The sequence below is a fragment of the Natator depressus genome, chromosome 1 (assembly GCF_965152275.1).
Source record: "Natator depressus isolate rNatDep1 chromosome 1, rNatDep2.hap1, whole genome shotgun sequence".
Taxonomy (NCBI): domain Eukaryota; kingdom Metazoa; phylum Chordata; order Testudines; family Cheloniidae; genus Natator; species Natator depressus.
Genome location: NC_134234.1, coordinates 45,700,720 through 45,719,071, shown reverse-complemented (window position 1 = coordinate 45,719,071; position 18,352 = coordinate 45,700,720). Strand labels below are relative to the sequence as shown.

Sequence of the window (18,352 nt, the reverse complement as noted above, 5' to 3'; positions counted from 1 at the left end):
AAAAAGCCTTCAATGAAGGGGAGGATAACATCCTGGCTAATTCTTCAAAGCACTTCCCCTTTCTGACCAGCATCATTTTGGTCTTGTCCAGAATGAGTTTGAACCAGCTGTTCTTCACCCAGCTACTGATCTCTGACATCTTTGTGATGGCATTGGTTGCCTCCGGAAATGAGCTATACAGCCGAATGTCATGAATATACTGGAGGCAACGGGGTCTGTGTCATATTACCAACTCTAAGTGGCCTCATGTAGACACTGAAAAGAAGGCTGGTCCAGGATATTTACTTGTGGAACTCTGCAGGGGAGAGTTTATGAAGAACAGCAGCTGCTCATCATCATTTTCTAGGTCCCACTGGGGAGGAATAACTGGAACCATTGCAGTTCAGCAGTTTTCTCCAGCTACATGCATTTTGTGGCACTACAGGTCAACAATGCAGGTCCTACAATGCAGGTCAACAGCATTTTGTGGCACTACATTTCAGCACCTATGTTCAGTGATGAGCTGTCAAAATCTTAACTGGTTCCCTCCTCACCCCGCGAGGGGGTCATGGCCCACCCCTGCCCCCCAGGACTCCTGCCCCGTGAGGAGTGGTTCCCCTGCACCCCCCCCCCCACGGGCTGCCCTCCTCATGCCCCGCCACCCCAGCTCACCTCCGCTCCCCCTCCCTGGGCCTGAGCGCGAAGCCACCGCTTGCTTCTCAGCCCTCCCAGGCTTCCCGTGCCAACAGCTGATTCGAGGGAAGCCGGGGGGTGAGGGGGGAGGGCAGAGCAGGGCGGCGCGTTCAGGGGAGGTGGAGGAGCAGAGGTGAGCTGAGGCCGAGGACAGGGCAGGGCGGGGCACTGCCGGTGGGTGCTCTGCCCCACCAAATTTTCCCCGGGGCTGGAGCACCCACGGAACACCCACGGAGTCAGAGCCTAAAGGTGCCACTTTTGGCCGGTTGTTAAATTTAGAAGCCCTTTTAGAACCAGATATCCTCACGGGACAACCGGTTCTAAAAGGGCTTCTAAATTTAACAACCGGTTCTAGTGAACTGGTGCGAACCAGCTCCAGCTCACCACCGCCTATGTTGAAAGCTGTAGAGATCAAGTAGCGTAGGTGCTAAGATGTAGCCTGCATCCATTGTCATGAGTAGGTAACCTTGAAGCTCCATTAGTCTTGTCTCCATGGCGCACACCAGTACAGAAGTTGTGAAGCAGCCAGGAATTGACAAATGTGACCTTTTTGATTTTGGCTGTCACTACATTCTCAATGGTTTTGCTTAAAAATCAGTTGCAGAGGTTTTCTTCATCCAGTGTTGATAAAGACTGAGTAAATAAATGCAGATTTCAAGGGACATTTATACCATTTTGGGAACAAATTCTGTCAAATGCCATATATAAAATAGGTTTTTGTTTTACATTTCTTAAAGCAAGGGAAATCTCAGAATCAAAAATTTTAAAAAAAGAGAAAAATCTATTTGGTTGTCTTTTTCCATCCTCAAGGGATGAGCAAATGCAGGACTGTTCCCTATAGAATGCTTTATCCACTTTAGTGTTCAGCGATTCAAACAATGGAGACTTCTCTTTCAAAGTTTAACAGCAATCACTGCTAGTTCATTTCCTCATCCCACCTGGAACACTCTTGCTCCTAATACCACCTCACTGAATGATCCTAATGAATTCTTATTACTCTTCAACATTTAAATCCTTCACATACCTTTTGAAAGTTATATTCTCTTCCCCCAGACAACACATATACCACTTAGTTGCTTTTCAGCTAAGCTATACATTAAAAAACAAACATTCCCTGATTTAAAAAAGCCAGCCCATACATATTTAACTTTTGTTGCTTTTGTCTGAGTTCCCTCCAATTTGTGAGCATATTTCTTATATTGACATGCCAAGGAACAGTTTGCAACATTTTAAATGAAGCCCCAACAGGGCATAAAGAGACCATTAGCAACTTAGTTTGTAACTTGTTTCTAAGTGTGCTACTCAGAAATCACTGCTTATTTTATCAATTTCACAACAGAGTTCATTTTCTGTAACTTGCTGTCCAGTATGACCTAAGACCAAGATTTTCAAAAATAGGAACCTAAAGTCAAGCTTCTATACTCTTATTCAGGCGCTTACAAAAGTGACCAAATTTTCAGAGGTGAGGAGCACCAAGCACCTCCCCTTGAATGGACAATAGGAGTTGTTGACAGATAAGCACTTTTGAAGCATCATGCCACTTAGAAATCTCAATAAGGAGGCTAGACGTCTAATGTTAGGTTCATATTTTAAAACCTTGGACTAGATCTTTTTCAGCACTGGTATCTGCTAAGTATTTATTACGGAATCTCTTTCCCAGATTTAGGCATAATCCGATTTCATGTTCTACCCATATTTCTAATTTCTCTGCCCTCAATGCTGGTGCTTCCCCCTTCAAATATTACTAAAAGAGATGTTAAAGGAGGACCATGAAGGATCCTATAGCACCCCACTGGACAGTTCCCAAAGCAGATGATCATTTATTGTATTTTGCTGGTCTACACTACAAGTTTATGTCGGATTTAGCAGCATTAAATCCGAATTAACCCTGCACCCGTCCACACAACGAAGCCATTTTTTCAACATAAAGGGCTCTTAAAACCGATTTCTGTACTCCTCCCCAACAAGGGGATTAGTGCTGAAATTGACATCGCCGTTTCGAATTAGGGTTAGTGTGGACGCAATTTGAAGGTATTGGCCTCCGGGAGCTATCCCACAGTGCACCATTGTGACTGCTCTGGACAGCACTCTGAACTCGGATGCACTGGCCGGGTGTACAGGAAAAGCCCCGGGAACTTTTGAATCTCATTTCCTGTTTGGCCAGGCAAGCTCATCAGCACAGGTGACCATGCAGTCCCAGAATCGAAAAAGAGCTCCAGCATGGACCGAACAGGAGGTACTGGATCTGATTGCTGGATGGGGAGAGGAATCGTGCTATCAAAACTACGCACCAAAAGACGAAATGCCAAAATATTTCAAAAAATCTCAGAGGCCATGAGAGACAGAGGCTACATCAGAGACGCAACACAGTGCCGCATGAAACTTAAGGAGCTCAGACAAGCATACCAGAAAACCAAAGAATCAAACGGACGCTCCGGGACAGAGCCCCAGACATGCTGCTTCTATGCTGAGCTGCATGCAATTCGGGGGGGGGGGGGGGGGCGCCACCACTACCCCACCCCTGCCCGTGGACTCCGATGATGGGAGACCGATGATGGGGTACTCTCCGCCATGCCTGATACCAGCCAGGCGGTGGGGGGAGGGGAAAAGCGATCATCCCAGAGAACTGGATGGGGGGAATGGGTTAGTTTGGTTTCTGCTGCTGCACGTTAACAGGAAAACCGCAGCACTAAATGGCCAACTCAATGGGCTTTGCTTGGTATGGGAAAGGAGGGTGCTGCTGTCATGAAGGTTGCAGAAGCCAAAAGACTATGGCTTACCATGGCCGCCTGCAAGCCGAATTCTATCGCCCAGCCCTGCTTGCGTGATCTCTAACACCAAAGCCGCAGGCACTCAATATAAGATGCAAAATGTGACCTTGTACCAAAAATCACACGTGCTATGTAATGTGAACAGTGTTGTTCACCGTGAAAGAGTATAGCCATTGTTCTGTAAAATGTATCTTTTTAAATACTTCACTCCCTTTTTTTCCTCCAGCAGCTGCAAATGTTTCAAGCCGCCCTCCTCCGTCCCAAAGGCTATCTCAGATAAGGCGGCGAAAAAAAAGCACACGCGATGAAATGTTCTCTGAGCTCATGCAGTCGTCTGGCACTGACGGAGCTGTGTGGAGGGACACAATAGCAGAGTACAGGACAGTGGCCGATGAACGTGAGGAGAGGTGGCGGCAGGAAGATCAGAGGAGGCATGAGGCAACACTGGGGCTACTGTGGAATCAAACGGACATGCTCTGGCGTCTGGTGGAGGTTCATGAACGGCAGGAGGATCACAGACTGCCGCTGCAGCCCCTGCTTAACCGCCCTCTCTCCTCCCCAAGTTCCATAGCCTCCTCACCCAGATGCCCAAGAATGCAGGGGGGGGGCACTCCGGGCACCCGACCACTCCACCCCAGTGGACAGCCCAAGCAACAGAAGGCTGTCATTCAACAAGTAGCTTTTTCCTTCCCTCCTCCCACACCCCACCCGGGCTACCTTGTGAGTTATCTCCCTATTTTTATAATCAATTGATAAAGAATACATGTTTTTTAAATGATAGTGACTTTATTTCCTTTGCAAGCAAGCTGTGATCGAAGGGGGAGGGCAGGTGGCTTACAGGGAATTTAGAGGCAACCAAGGGGGCAGGTTTTCATCAAGGAGAAACAAACAGAAGTGTCACACAGTACCCTGGCCAATCATGAAACTGGTTTTCAAAGCTTCTCTGATGTGCAGCGCTTCCTGCTGTGCTCTTCTAACTGCCCTGGTATCTGGATGCGCGTATTCAGCAGCCAGGCGATTTGCATCAACCTCCCACCCTGTCATAAAAGTCTCCCCCCTACTCTCACAGAGATTGTGGAGCACACAGCAAGCAGCAATAACAATGGGAATATTGGTTTCGCTGAGGTCTGAGCGAGTCAGTAAACTGCGCCAGCGACCCTTTAAACATCCAAATGCACACACTACCACCATTCTGCACTTGCTCAGACTATAGTTGAACAGCTCCTTATTACTGTCCAGGATGCCTGTGTACAGCTTCATGAGCCAGGGCATTAAGGGGTAGGCTGGGTCCCCAAGGATAACTATAGGCATTTCAACTTCCCCAACAGTTAAATTTTCTGGTCTGGGAAGTAAATCCCTTCCTGCAGCCATTTAAACAGACCAGAGTTCCTGAAGATGCGAGCGTCATGAACCTTTCCCGGCCACCCCACGCTGATTTTGGTGAAATGTCCCTTGTGATCCAACAGTGCTTGCAGCACCATTGAAAAGTACCCCTTGCAGTTTATGTACTGGCTACCCTGGTGGTCCGGTCCCAAGATAGGGATATGCGTTCCGTCTATAGCCCCACCACAGTTAGGGAATCCCATTGCAGCAAAGCCATCTAGTATGACATGCACATTTCCCAGAGTCACTACCTTTGACAGAAGCAGCTCAATGACTGCGTTGGCTACTTGCATCACAGCAACCCCCATAGTAGATTTGCCCACTCCAAATTGATTCCCGACTGACTGGTAGCTGTCTGGCATTGCAAGCTTCCACAGGGCTATTGCCACTTGCTTGTGAACTGTGAGGGCTGCTCTCATCTTGGTATTCTTGAGCTTCAGGGCAGGGGAAAGCAAGTCACAAAGGTCCATGAAAGTGCCCTTACGCATGCGAAAGTTTCGGAGCCAATGGGAATCATCCCAGACCTGCAACACTATGCGGTCCCACCACTCTGTGCTTGTTTCCCAGGCCCAGAATCGGCATTCCAAGGCATGAGCCTGCCCCATTAACATCATGATCTCCAAACTGCAGGGGGAACGCGGTTTTAGACAAAAGTGTGTTCATGTCCTCATCACCGTCCTTCTGTCGCCTCCTTGCCTGGTTTTTCAGGTGCTGATTCTGCATAAACTGCACGATAATGCGTGAGGTGTTTACAATGGTCATAACTGGTGCGGTGAGCTGAATGGGCTCCATGCTTGCTGTGCTATGGCGTTTGCTCCTGCTCTGGCAATCCAGGGAAAAGGACGCAAAACGATTGTTTGCCGTTGCTCTGACAGAGGGAGGGGCGACTGACAACATGGCTTACAGGGTTGGCTTACAGAGAATTAAAATCAACAAAGGGGGTGGCTTTGCGAGAAACAGAATGGTCCCCTCAAGGACAGAACTCAAAACTGGGTTTAGCAGGCCGTTGATTTCACGGAGGGAGGGAGGAGAAAATGAATACAAAACAAATCTGGTCTATTTCTTGTTTTGATCCACTTCATCTACCTTTATGCATCTTGCTGGCAGCAGACTGTGCAGTACATCCGCTAGCCTTCATCTCCTGGGTGCTCAGCGGAAGACAGTGCAGTATGACTGCTGGCCATCAACATCTCCTGGCTGCTCATTAAAAGACGGTGCAGTAGGACTGCCGGTAGGACTGAATTGCCATGAGATGAAACTTAAAAGGGTAATGACCTGGCTGAGTCACTCCCATGTTTGCCCAGGCACCCCTGACCTCATTGAGGTCGGTAGAAGAGCACCCAGGAATACGTCGACGACGGCTACCAGTCATACTGCACTGTCTGCTGCCAAAAGGCAATAAGCTGCTGCTGTGTAGCAGTGCAGTACCGCGCCTGCCAGCACCCAGGAGACATATGGTGACGGTTAGCTGAGCGGGCTCCATGCTTGCCATGGTATGGCATCTGCACAGGTAACCCAGGAAAAAAGGTGCAAAACGATTGTCTGCCATTGCTTTCACGGAGGGAGGGAAGGGGGGGCCTGACGATATGTACCCAGAACCACCTGTGACAATGTTTTAGCCCCATCAGGCATTGGGACTTCTACCCAGAATTCAAATGGGCGGTGGAGACTGCGGGAACTATGGGATAGCTACCCACGGTGCAAGGCTCCGGAAGTTGACGGCTGCCTCAGTACTTTGGATGCACTCCGCCAACTACATACACTTAGAGCATTTGCGTGGGGACACACAATCGACTGTATAAAAACGCTTTCTACAAAACCAACTTCTATAAATTCGACCTGATTTCCTAGTGCAGACAAGGCCTAAATCTTTCAGGTAATTTTCAATCCAGATGACAATGTTCATATGCGTACCAAAAAGACAGTTTTCCAGTCAGATTGCATGGCACTTTATACCTTACTAAAGTTCACATATAATTATTGCATTATGTCATCCGTCACTTATGTTAATTTGATCAAAAATATCAACAATTTTCTCAACATGATTTGTTCTTTGCAAAGCTATGCTATTTAGTGTTTATTTTTCTGTTCTCTTCTAAATAGTTACAGACAGTTCTTCCATTATTTTACTAAGGACTGAAGTTAGTTTTGCCAGACAGCAACTGTCAAGATGTACTATCATCACTATCAAGATGTACTATGCATTATGTACAACAATTGCTCTTTTTGATTCCTCTAGTACAGGGGTGGGCAAACTTTTTGGCCAGAGCGCCACATCTGGTTATGGAAATTGTATGGCGGGCCATGAATGCTCACAAAATTGGGTGTTGGGGTGCAGGAGGGCTCCAGCTGGGGGTGCGGGCTCTGGGGATGAAGAGTTGGGGGTGCAGGAGGGTGCTCCGGGCTGGGACTGAGGGGTTCAGAGGGCGGGAGGGGGAATCAGGGCTGGGACAGGGGCATGGGAGAGGGACTCTGGGTGATGCTTACCTCCAGCAGCTCCCAGAAACAGTGGCATGTCCTCCTCTGGCTCCTACATGGAGGCACAGCCAGGCAGCTCTGCGCGCTGCCCTGTGAGCAGGCGCCGTCCCTGCAGCTCCCACTGGCTGCGGTTCACCGGGCCAATGGGAGCTACGGGGGCGGTGTCTGGGGTGGGGTCAGCATGCGGAGCTCCCTGGCTGCCCCTATGCATAGGGACTGGAGGGAGGACATGCCACTGCTTCCAGGAGCCGTGCGGAGTGGGGCAAGACCTTGATCCCACTCCCTGGCTGGAGTGCCAGAGGGGAGCAAGCCCCAGACCCCACTTCCTGGCGGGAGCTCAAGGGCCGGATTAAAATGTCTGGAGGGCTGGATGTGGTCCCCAGGCCATAGTTTGTCCACCTCTGCTCTCGTACCTCCCTAGTTCTCTATGACTGGTCAAAAGCAATGGTCAGGGGTTCAAGTATGTACATTAGCAAATTCCCTTAAAGACCTGGGATGTATGTTATCCAGACTTGCTGATTTGTATATATTCAAATTGTCCAAGTATTCCCATATGTGCTTTTTATCAAGAATTAGAAACTAGTAAAATATATCTTTGCTTTATCAAACTTTGGAAAACTAATGTGCAAATTGCTTGAAATTTTCTAACTTTTTATTTCCAGAACACCTTTGAATTCCACGATTTGCATGGAACACATTTTTATAGGAGTTTTTAAAACTGAAAATAATTGGAAACAGAACCCTAACTATGGGTTGCAAACTGAGATTACACAATAGGACAAATGGTATTAGTGGAATTAATTTTTAAAAAGCCAAGTGATTTTAAATCTTATTTTCTAACACTAAAGAAAGTAAGAATTTTCTTAAATCTTTAGCTTTAATCTTAGGGCTTGTCTACACTTACCAGAGGATCGACTTTGCGGTGATCGATGCATCGGCTGTCAATTTAGCGGGTCTAGTGAAGACCTGCTAAATCGACTGCCGATTGCTCTCCCATTGACTCCTATACTCCACCATATCAAGAAGAGTAAGGGGAGTCGGATTTACTTTTCCCTTTAGTGTAGACAAGGCTTAAGTGTCAATGTATTATTACATCCACAATACCTATCCTAGAAATAAATAAAAAGCATTTATTGTATACAGTACACCCAAGCTATAACAAAAGAGACTCACAGTGGGGGGGGGGGGGAGAAGGGGAAGCAATAACTCCTCCAGCCCTGTCACAGCGGTGGGGCTCAAGGTGGGATCCAGGGACCAGGTTCATAATATCTGAAGGTTTGTTATTATGAAGGGCATTATAGAGAGGGTGTACTGTAGTAATAAATCAGTAGGAAAGTTATTTCAAGATATTGTACTATTATTGGCACTAAGGATTTTAAATTAAGAGCTAAACCAGGAATATACTATACACTGAAAACTTTACTCCTAGTTTTAAATGGGGTTAAATTTGACATGTAGATTAAATATAGATAGGTATACTACAAATCATTATTCCCAACTTACCTGGAGCTAGGCCAGCAGTAGCAGGACTTCCCATGGAAGGGTGAGAGAACAAGGCTTGAGAGAAGGCAGACATACTTGACTGAGACACATTATTCAGCCTGGAAGTTGATCCACCTTTTGGAATAAACTCACTTGCAGTAGGATTTGGTGTCTGTTTAAAAATCAAATACAGTAAGTTAATGTTTATTTCAAGTGTGAAAATATAGACAATGCCAATTAAGCTCAAAAAACTTTCTAAGCAAGTATATCAGAGGGTAGGGGACATTTTAAAGATTTGCATACAGCTTGTCTGAATAGATATAGAAAACTACATTGCATAAACAGATTTTAAAGTTACCTTCTACCTTACAATTTAAGTAGCATTATTGTGCTAGCCTTATGAACATCTGAGTTATGAATTTATAGAACACCTTTGCAAAAGATTTCTCAAAAATTTTATATTTTAGTATTATGGACCTTTTGAGAACTGAGACTTGGTAATGGGAAAGCCCTAACATCGCTGCACAGATTGGCACTACACTGAAGTATTCTAGGGAACTAGACTGCTGAAAGTACCTCAGAACTGAGGAAGAGTTTCAAATTTAAGTTGTAAAAACCACTTCTACTAAAGAAAGGTCATTTCTTTCTCTGTTTCAAACAGGTTTGCATGTTTCTTTTTTTTGGGAAGTATAGCTCCCTTCTGATTTAGGCCTTGTCTACACTACCACTTATGTTGGCAAAACTTATATCACTCAAGGGTGTAAAAAACCACACTGCTGAGGGCCATAAGTTTTGCTGACATAAGTGGTAGCGTGCACAGCACTATGCCAGCGGGAGAGCTTTTCCCGCCAACATAGCTACCACCTCTCGGGTGTGGTTTAATTACGTTGACAGGAAAGATCTCTCCCGTTGGCACAGAGCAGCTACACAAGAGATCTTACAGCAACAGCTGTAAGGTCTCCAGTGTAGACATAGCCTAAGTTATTTACTCCATTTACAAAGCACCTTTAACAAACTGCTAGTTGCTACACCATAGACAATATAGATTCATAGATACTAAGGTCAGAAGGGACCATTATGATCATCTAGTCCGACCTCCTGCACAACGCAGGCCACAGAATCTCACCCACCCACTCCTGCGAAAAACTTCTCACCTATGTCTGAGCTATTGAAGTCCTCAAATCGTGGTTTAAAGACTTCAAGGAGCAGAGAATCCTCCAGCAAGTGACCTCTGCCCCATGCTACAGAGGAAGGCGAAAAACCTCCAGGGCCTCTTCCAATCTGCCCTGGCGGAAAATTCCTTCCCGACCCCAAATATGGCGATCAGCTAAACCCTGAGCATATGGGCAAGATTCACCAGCCAGATACCCAGGAAAGAATTTTCTGTAGTAACTCAGATCCCATCCCATCACAGGCCATTGGGCCTATTTACCATGAATAGTTAAAGATCAATTAATTACCAAAAATCACGTTATCCCATCATACCATCTCCTCCATAAACTTATCGAGTTTAATCTTAAAGCCAGATAGGTCTTTTGCCCCCACTGCTTCCCTTGGAAGGCTATTCCAAAACTTCACTCCTCTGATGGTTAGAAACCTTCGTCTAATTACAAGTCTAAACTTCCCAATGACCAGTTTATACCCATTTGTTCTTATGTCCACATTGGTACTGAGCTTAAATAAATCCTCTCCCTCTCCGGTATTTATCCCTCTGATATATTTATAGAGAGCAATCATATCTCCCCTCAACCTTCTTTTAGTTAGGCTAAACAAGCCAAGCTCCTTGAGTCTCCTTTCATAAGACAGGTTTTCCATTCCATGGATCATCCTAGTAGCCCTTCTCTGTACCTGTTCCAGTTTGAATTCATCCTTCTTAAACATAGGAGACCAGAACTGCACACACTATTCCAGGTGAGGTCTCACCAGTGCCTTGTATAACGGTACTAAAACCTCCTTATCTCTTCTGGAAATACCTCGCCTGATGCATCCCAAGACTGCATTAGCTTTTTTTCACGGCCATATCACATTGGTGGCTCATAGTCATCCTATGATCAACCAATACTCCGAGGTCCTTCTCCTCCGTTACTTCTAATTGATGCGTCCCCAGCTTATAACTAAAATTCTTGTTATTAATCCCTAAATGCATAACCTTACACTTCTCACTATTAAATTTCATCCTATTACAATTACTCCAGTTTACAAGGTCATCCAAATCTTCCTGTATGATTTCCCGGTCCTTCTCTAAATTGGCAATACCTCCCAGCTTTGTATCATCAGCAAACTTTATTAGCACACTCCCACTTCTTGTGCTGAGGTCAGTAATAAAAAGATTAAATAAGATTGGTCCCAAAACTGATCCCTGAGGAACTCCACTGGTAACCTCCCTCCAGCCTGACAGTTCACCTTTTAGTAGGACCCGCTGTAGTCTCCCTAATAACCAATTCCTTATCCACCTTTCAATTTTCATATTGATCACCATCTTTTCCAATTTAACTAATAATTCCTTATGTGGCATGGTACCAAATGCCTTACTGAAATCTAGGTAAATTAGATCCACTGCGTTTCCTTTGTCTAAAAAATCTGCTGCTTTCTCAAAGAAGGAGATCAGGTTGGCTTGGCATGATCTACCTTTTGTAAAACCATGTTGCATTCTGTCCCATTTACCTCAATGTCCTTAACTACTTTCTCCTTCAAAATTTTTTCCACGACCTTGCATACTACAGATGTCAAACTAACAGGCCTATAATTACCCGGATCACTTTTTTTTCTTAAAAATAGGAACTATGTTAGCAATTCTCCAATCATACGGTACAACCCCTGAGTTTACAGATTCATTAAAAATTCTTGCTAATGGGCTTGCAATTTCATGTGCCAATTCCTTTAATATTCTTGGATGAAGATTATCTGGGCCCCCCGATTTAGTCCCATTAAGCTGTTCGAGTTTCACTTCTACCTCAGATATGGTAATATCTACCTCCATATCCTCATTCCCATTTGTCATGCTACCATTATCCCCAAGATCCTCTTTAGCCTTATTAAAGACTGAGGCAAAGTATTTGTTTAGATATTGGGCCATGCCTAGATTATCCTTGACCTCCACTCCATCCTCAGTGTTCAGCGGTCCCACTTCTTTCTTTGTTTTTTTCTTATTTATAGGGCTATAGAACCTTCTACTATTGGTTTTAATTCCTTTTGCAAGGTCCAACTCTACTTGACTTTAAGCCTGTCTCACTTTATCCCTACATGTTCTGACCTCAATAAGGTAGCTTTCCTTGCTGACCCCTCTCATCTTCCACTCCCTGTATGCTTTCTGCTTTTTCTTAATCACCTCTCTGAGATGCTTGCTCATCCAGCGTGGTCTACAACTCCTGCCTATGAATTTTTTCCCCTTTCTTGGGATGCAGGCTTCCGATAGCTTCTGCAGCTTTGATTTCAAGTAATCCCAGGCTTCCTCTGCCTTTAGATCCATAAATTCTTCAGTCCAATCCACTTCCCTAACTAATTTCCTTTTTTTGAAAATCAGCCCTTTTGAAATCAAAAACCCTAGTTGCAGATTTATTTTTGTTAATCCTTTCATTCAGTGTGAACTGAATTAGCTCATGATCGCTCGAACCAAGATTGTCCCCTACAACAGGCAACAGCTGAACACCCTAAAGTAAGCAAGGCATTTGAACACTTTGTCTGTAAAACAATTAAAATTATTGGTTTTGAACTTGCATTTTAAAAAAGTATGTTTTTCATAGGAGAAGAAAAATAAACTGGTTCTAGATGGGCATAAAGTACACTACAGGATATCCATCTAAAATAAACTTAAGTGGACAGAAAACATGTGAAGTTAAGAGTAGGAAATAAAAATAAAAATGAACAAAATTCTACAAGTAGAGGTGTATAACCTGAAGATCATTAAGTGTTAGTTGGCAAATTTAAGTATACATTCTCAAATTCAAAGGGAACTGCTACAATCGCCTGAATAAAAGAGGTAAAAAGAGTGAAAAATCAGAAAGAATAAGTTAGCAGCAGAACTTTGAATGGGCAGCAGGCTGTTGACAAGGTAATGGTTGACAAAAAACAAAACTAAAAAACCCACACCCTCACAGCAATTAAATGAGGTACGGACCATACTTTTTTAGGTAGTTGAAATAAAAGATTACGAGTTTTATAATTTAGATTAGTTAAGTTACTAAGTTGTACACTTTTCCACAAAAGTGAAAAAACCAAGTCCCAAAGAAATTCATTTCTTCATTTCACACACATTAGACGGAAGACATGACAACAAAGATGGACGCTGAAGAAAATTATTGAAAACATTGTTTTAAATGCTTCTGGTATTACAAATAAATTAAAAGAAATGAGTCTCCAGTTAGACACTTCAGCCACACTGTGGAATATAATATTTGAAACTACTAGAAAGGAAGGCTAAATCTGGACATTGCAACAAGATAGATAATACTCAAAAATTTAAAATCACAAAAAATAGTCCAACAGCCAGCAATGGATTTGGAATGGAGCTCTGTTGCATTCCTACATTCCAGCCCTATGACCAAGATAAATCCTTACCAAAAAATAATCTGTTTTAGGTAGGAGTCAATTTGTGCATATGTGTGAATATTAAATCTGAAGCACAGTCAATAGAGAATTGTCCTATTTTAGTCACAACCAAAAGTGCAGACAGGGGAATTAAAATATCTGGACTCATAAGGGTACAAAGTTGTTCATCTACGATGCTAAAGGAGTTGTAAAGTCTGGGTAAGGAAAAAAAAAATCAATAAAATCTAAACCAAGACAGGAAAATAAAATGAAAGTTAATTATAACTGGCAATTTTAAATGCATTTAAACGCAAAGGGAAAGTTCTAGACAGACACCTGAACATTTTAGGTAGAGGAATAACTGTAGAATGAAATATGGTCTTTAACAGCCTGAAGTAAGATCAGGCAAACATGCATGTGGTCAGTTAGATGAAGAGACTGCAGAAAGTGAAGAGAAAGAGGATGAACTGAGGGGAAAAACAGTTTTCAAATACAAATACTACTACTGTAAATTCATCAAGCAACATCATTCAAACAGTGTCTGAAAACAGGTGAAAAGCTTGTAGAATCAAATTAAATTGCATCATCTCAAAGAATGACAAAGTCCATAGAAAAATAGTTTACAGTTACAAGCAGATCATGAACCCTTCATGTCTACAATACTGTGATGAAAATTCTACCATGTCAAAACATTTTGTGAAATTAAAACACCTGTCCTTCAATGAACAAAAACAAAATGCAGTCAAAACCAAAAATGCATCCAAGAAACTCTGATCAGCAAAAATTCCCTACTGCCTCCTAAAAAGTGGGCAACTTCCAAAAACCCACAAGTGATTAATACTTAACTCCCTCAGCTCAAATGGAAGCCCATTCTACTGTCTATAAAATCATATCACTGTAAATTCCTAAATATATTACACAAATGTAGGTACCCGAGTTCTGGTCTGTATAACAGCAACCAGTAGGTTCAAACATTTTAAAATGAAATTCTACTCCGAATGTTCCCACTTTTGTCACTCTATGAATACTTCAGTTTATCCAAAGTAGGTGGCTGCATCTGGATGCTATTCTCCATATATGATCTAAATAGTACTTTATAATGAAACTGCAAAAAAATACCCTTGATTTGACATTATATCGCTTGATGAATAGCAATATCCTATTGGCCTTTTTAGTCACTCACTCACCTGCCTCTTCTATGCTGGTCAAAGAAGAGATTTGAGGATTTAAACACGCTTCCAACTTCTAACCCACTTGGCTCCATACCCATTGATCAGAAAAACAAGTAGGTTAAAATTCTGATTATAATGGTTTATAACAGTAAAACGTTCTACGCAGTCACAAACAAGCAATATTTTCTAATAATTTAATATAACATCATGATCAGGAAATCGGACGTTTAGTTCCCAGAGCTTGCTTAACTGCTATGTTACACACAAGTTGACAAAAGCTTTTAGGAACAGACAAATTTCCTGAATGTGTAAGCTCTCAGCTATAGTGCCACATTATATTAATGTGATTTTTCTGCATCCGAGTTCCTTGTTACATGTGCATCTTTAATTTGTAATCACTTGAAATCAATGAAATTTTATTTCATTTTCTGGCTTTTAGATATATGACCACATGTTTAAAATAGACAGGCACAGTATGTACACTGTGCACATTCAAAATGGTCAAGAAAGTGACATATCACTGTTACTTGTCTATACTTGCTATTCATTTCAGTGTTCTTTTCCAAACTTCACAAAATGTACTCAATGCCAACTACCAGGTATATGCTAATTTTGAATGAAAGATTAAGAAATCAGTTATTAATGCTCTAAGTAAGTACCCAAGAAGGTTCTTATACCTGAAAAAACATCCTTGTCAAACTCTGGCAACTCAAAACACCAAATTAAATTTTAAGAAACTTTTGATTAAGTCTGAGTCAATGATAAGCCCAAGTCAAGAGTTTTCAGCCCAAAAGGGGATGGGATTGCTTTAAATAGTCAGAAAGACAACAAGTGCATCACTACAGTTTTATGTGGATTAGTTTAACACACTATACTGAAATAAGAATGATTCCACTCTGAAGGGACACTTCACCCTTGACTACATGTGGAAATTGCAATGGTTTAATTTAAGGTGTGATTTTTAGAACCATTTAAACTGCTGAAAAAGGCAGAAAACATTTATTTTGGTTTAAGACACGCTTGTTGCACTTTTGTTTAAGTCTTTTCCTAACTGAAAGTGAGGGGAGACTTTCTTTCTTAGACACAAAGAAAATTTACTTCATTCCAATCTGTTACACTTATGATACTCCACAGAAAGCAGTGTCCTTTTTTTTGGTGGTCATGTGCAAAACCACAAAGAACCCAGTTTGACCCTCTGAATCCTGGTAGAGGGTGCAGGATCAGCAATTCAACATATTTGACATGAAAATCTCTAACACACAATACAGAAACTCACAAAGTCATTTTTACTGTTTTCTGAGTGGAATTTTACCAAGTTTTCTGACAGAAGTTTGATTGAATAACATCCTTTAGATCGTGAGTAACCAACACGTATTTGGCGTTACCATGTTCAGAAAGAAAGAGGTATTTCCTAACCACATTTCTGAGATACTTTTTTGAAAAATTTTAATAGGTTCTGAATTTCCTATAAGAGTTGTGTAAGCAGAGGCACACAGAGCTCATGTTCAGCTACTTATCTACACCACCAGCACATTAAGAAACCTATTGGGAGAAGGGGGAGCTCTTTACTGCTAGCTTCTCTCTTGCAAGTTTAAAGTTTTTAAATTTAGAAATAGTAGCACAAGGAATTTTACCAGCTTCTAAACACCTAGTTTTTTTTGATAATCATTAAAAAACAAAACAAAACCTATAATCAGAAGAGAGGACAATGTTGTAAAGAAGAAGGTAATTAAAGATGCTATCTTGCATCCACAAGATTAAGGCAGTGGTTTGTAAAGCATATTATTTCAGTAACGCTTTGCCTCAGATTAAACAAACTCAAAAATTGGGGCTAAAATTACTAGTTAATCAGAGTAAGAGTAACCTAGAAGCAAGAAAGAGCAGCGTGACAACGGCAATTTCCTACATATCCTTGGGAAACCTTACTGAATTAAGTTCAAGTATATTTGGGGTCCATTGTTTTAAACAAAGGGTTTATATGTAGGATTGTGTTGTACTCCCAGGGGAAGGGCTACCACAGCTCCCCCAGGAACTAAAAATAGTGGATGCTGATTAAGGCAAACCAGTCAGGTTGTAGCCCTGCCTCAGAGAATTATCACCTCTGGGGCAGCTCACATATTAGGTCAAACTGGATTCTCCACAAACCAACAGAAAAAGGAAGGCCTTTTGGATAAAACTCTCACCGTTAAAAATGTATGCCTATTTCTAGTCTGAATTTGTTTAGCTTCAACTTCCAGCCACTGGGTTCTGTTATACTTTTCTCTGCTAGATGGAAGAGCCCACTATTAAATATTTGTTTTCCATGTAGATACCTACAGACTGTAAATCAAGTCATCCCTTAACCTTCTCTTTGTTAAACGAAAGTCTATCATTATAAGGCATGTTTTCTAATCCTTTACTCATTATCGTGACTCTTCTCTGAACTTCCTCCAGTTTCTCAACATCCTTCTTCAATTTTGGGCACCAGAACTGGACACAGTACTAAACCAAAAGTTGCACCAGTGCTGAAAAGAGGTAAAATAACGTCTCTTCTCCTACTCAAGATTCTACTGTTTATATCATAGGATCAAATTAGCTCTTTCGGCCACAGAGTCACACTGGGAGCTCATTTTCAGCTGCTTATCCACCTCCACCACCAAATCTTTTTCAGAGTAACTACTTCCCAGGATATAGTCCCCCACTTCATAAGCAAGGCCTATATTCTTTGTTCCTAGATGTATACTTTTCCATTTAGCTGTATTAAAACACACATTTGCTTATGCCCAGCTTACCAAACAATCCAGATCACTCTGAAACAGTGAACTCTTCCTCATTATTTACCACTCCACCAATTTTTGTGTAATCAGCAAATGTTATCAGTAACGATTTTGTGTTTTCTTCCAGGCATTGATAAAAGTATTAAATAATGTATGGCCAAGAACCAATCCCTGAAAAGATCCCCTGGGTCAGGAGGGAAACAGAAGTGAGTCTCTGCACAGGAGAGGTGATGGCTGAGGAGCCAGGAGTCTACAGTGGGTGCCCTTAATGGACCAGGGAGGAGGGGGAAGCAGGGGTAGAGGGCATGCAGATGCAGTTTCCCTGAACCGTGACAGGAAGGTAGAAGAAAAGATTCACAAAGCCACTTACTGAATATATTTGGAGAACCTAACAGACTCAGACTTTAAGGCCTGAAGGGACCATTATGATCATCTACAGGGGATGTCTGCTGCTCAAAGAGTATGGATAAAGTAATGGAACAGTGTGACTTTTAAAAAAAAAACAAAACCCATGAAGTACTGGCTGTAGTTCTGAAATTTCAATCAAGCACTAAAAGTAAGCCAATACCACCATTTAAGTGACTTGTCCAATAGGTGGCAGAGCAGAAAACTGAATCCAGAGCTCCTGGCCAATGTCTTATCCTCAAGACCATTCTTCTCATATTGTCCATCCCCCTGCTAGTGCAGAATAGTTCCCAACTGTGTATTTTCTAATGCTTTATTCTGACTAGCTGTAAAATAGTTCAGACAATAAATGAGGATTTTATGTGTGCCAGATTTTCTATGACAAAGGCCAGTTTCAAAAGTCTAAAGTGGGGACATAGAAACAGTGTTCAACAGAAACTTAACTGAATGTAAAATGTACACATATGTTGTCGTTAATGAACACTATAGATTTCCCCCCTAGCAGACTGATAAATATAGCATGGTGGGGTGTGAACATGAGAACATTCTGGTGCTACCACCTCACTTTCTGCACCAAGAAGTCAGTTACAGCCTACTGCACCAGGCCAGAAGGGAGACAACATTTAATTTAAATCAAATCTATTGCAGCAGGTAGTAAAAAACTACATTGTTCAAAAGGAATACTTTGACAAATTTGTCTCCTGTA

At 42.4% G+C, this 18,352-nt stretch overlaps 1 protein-coding gene across 4 annotated transcripts in view; it reads right to left on the bottom strand.

The window, feature by feature from the left end:
* Positions 1-18,352, bottom strand: part of PAN3 (poly(A) specific ribonuclease subunit PAN3) — a 118,220-nt gene that overhangs the window by 39,471 nt on the left and 60,397 nt on the right. For all 4 annotated transcript variants that reach the window (XM_074958924.1, XM_074958933.1, XM_074958949.1 and 1 more), the window contains one exon: positions 8,808-8,958. In XM_074958924.1, coding sequence (XP_074815025.1) covers positions 8,808-8,958 — 151 coding nt within the window. The remainder of the gene's footprint in view (positions 1-8,807; positions 8,959-18,352) is intronic.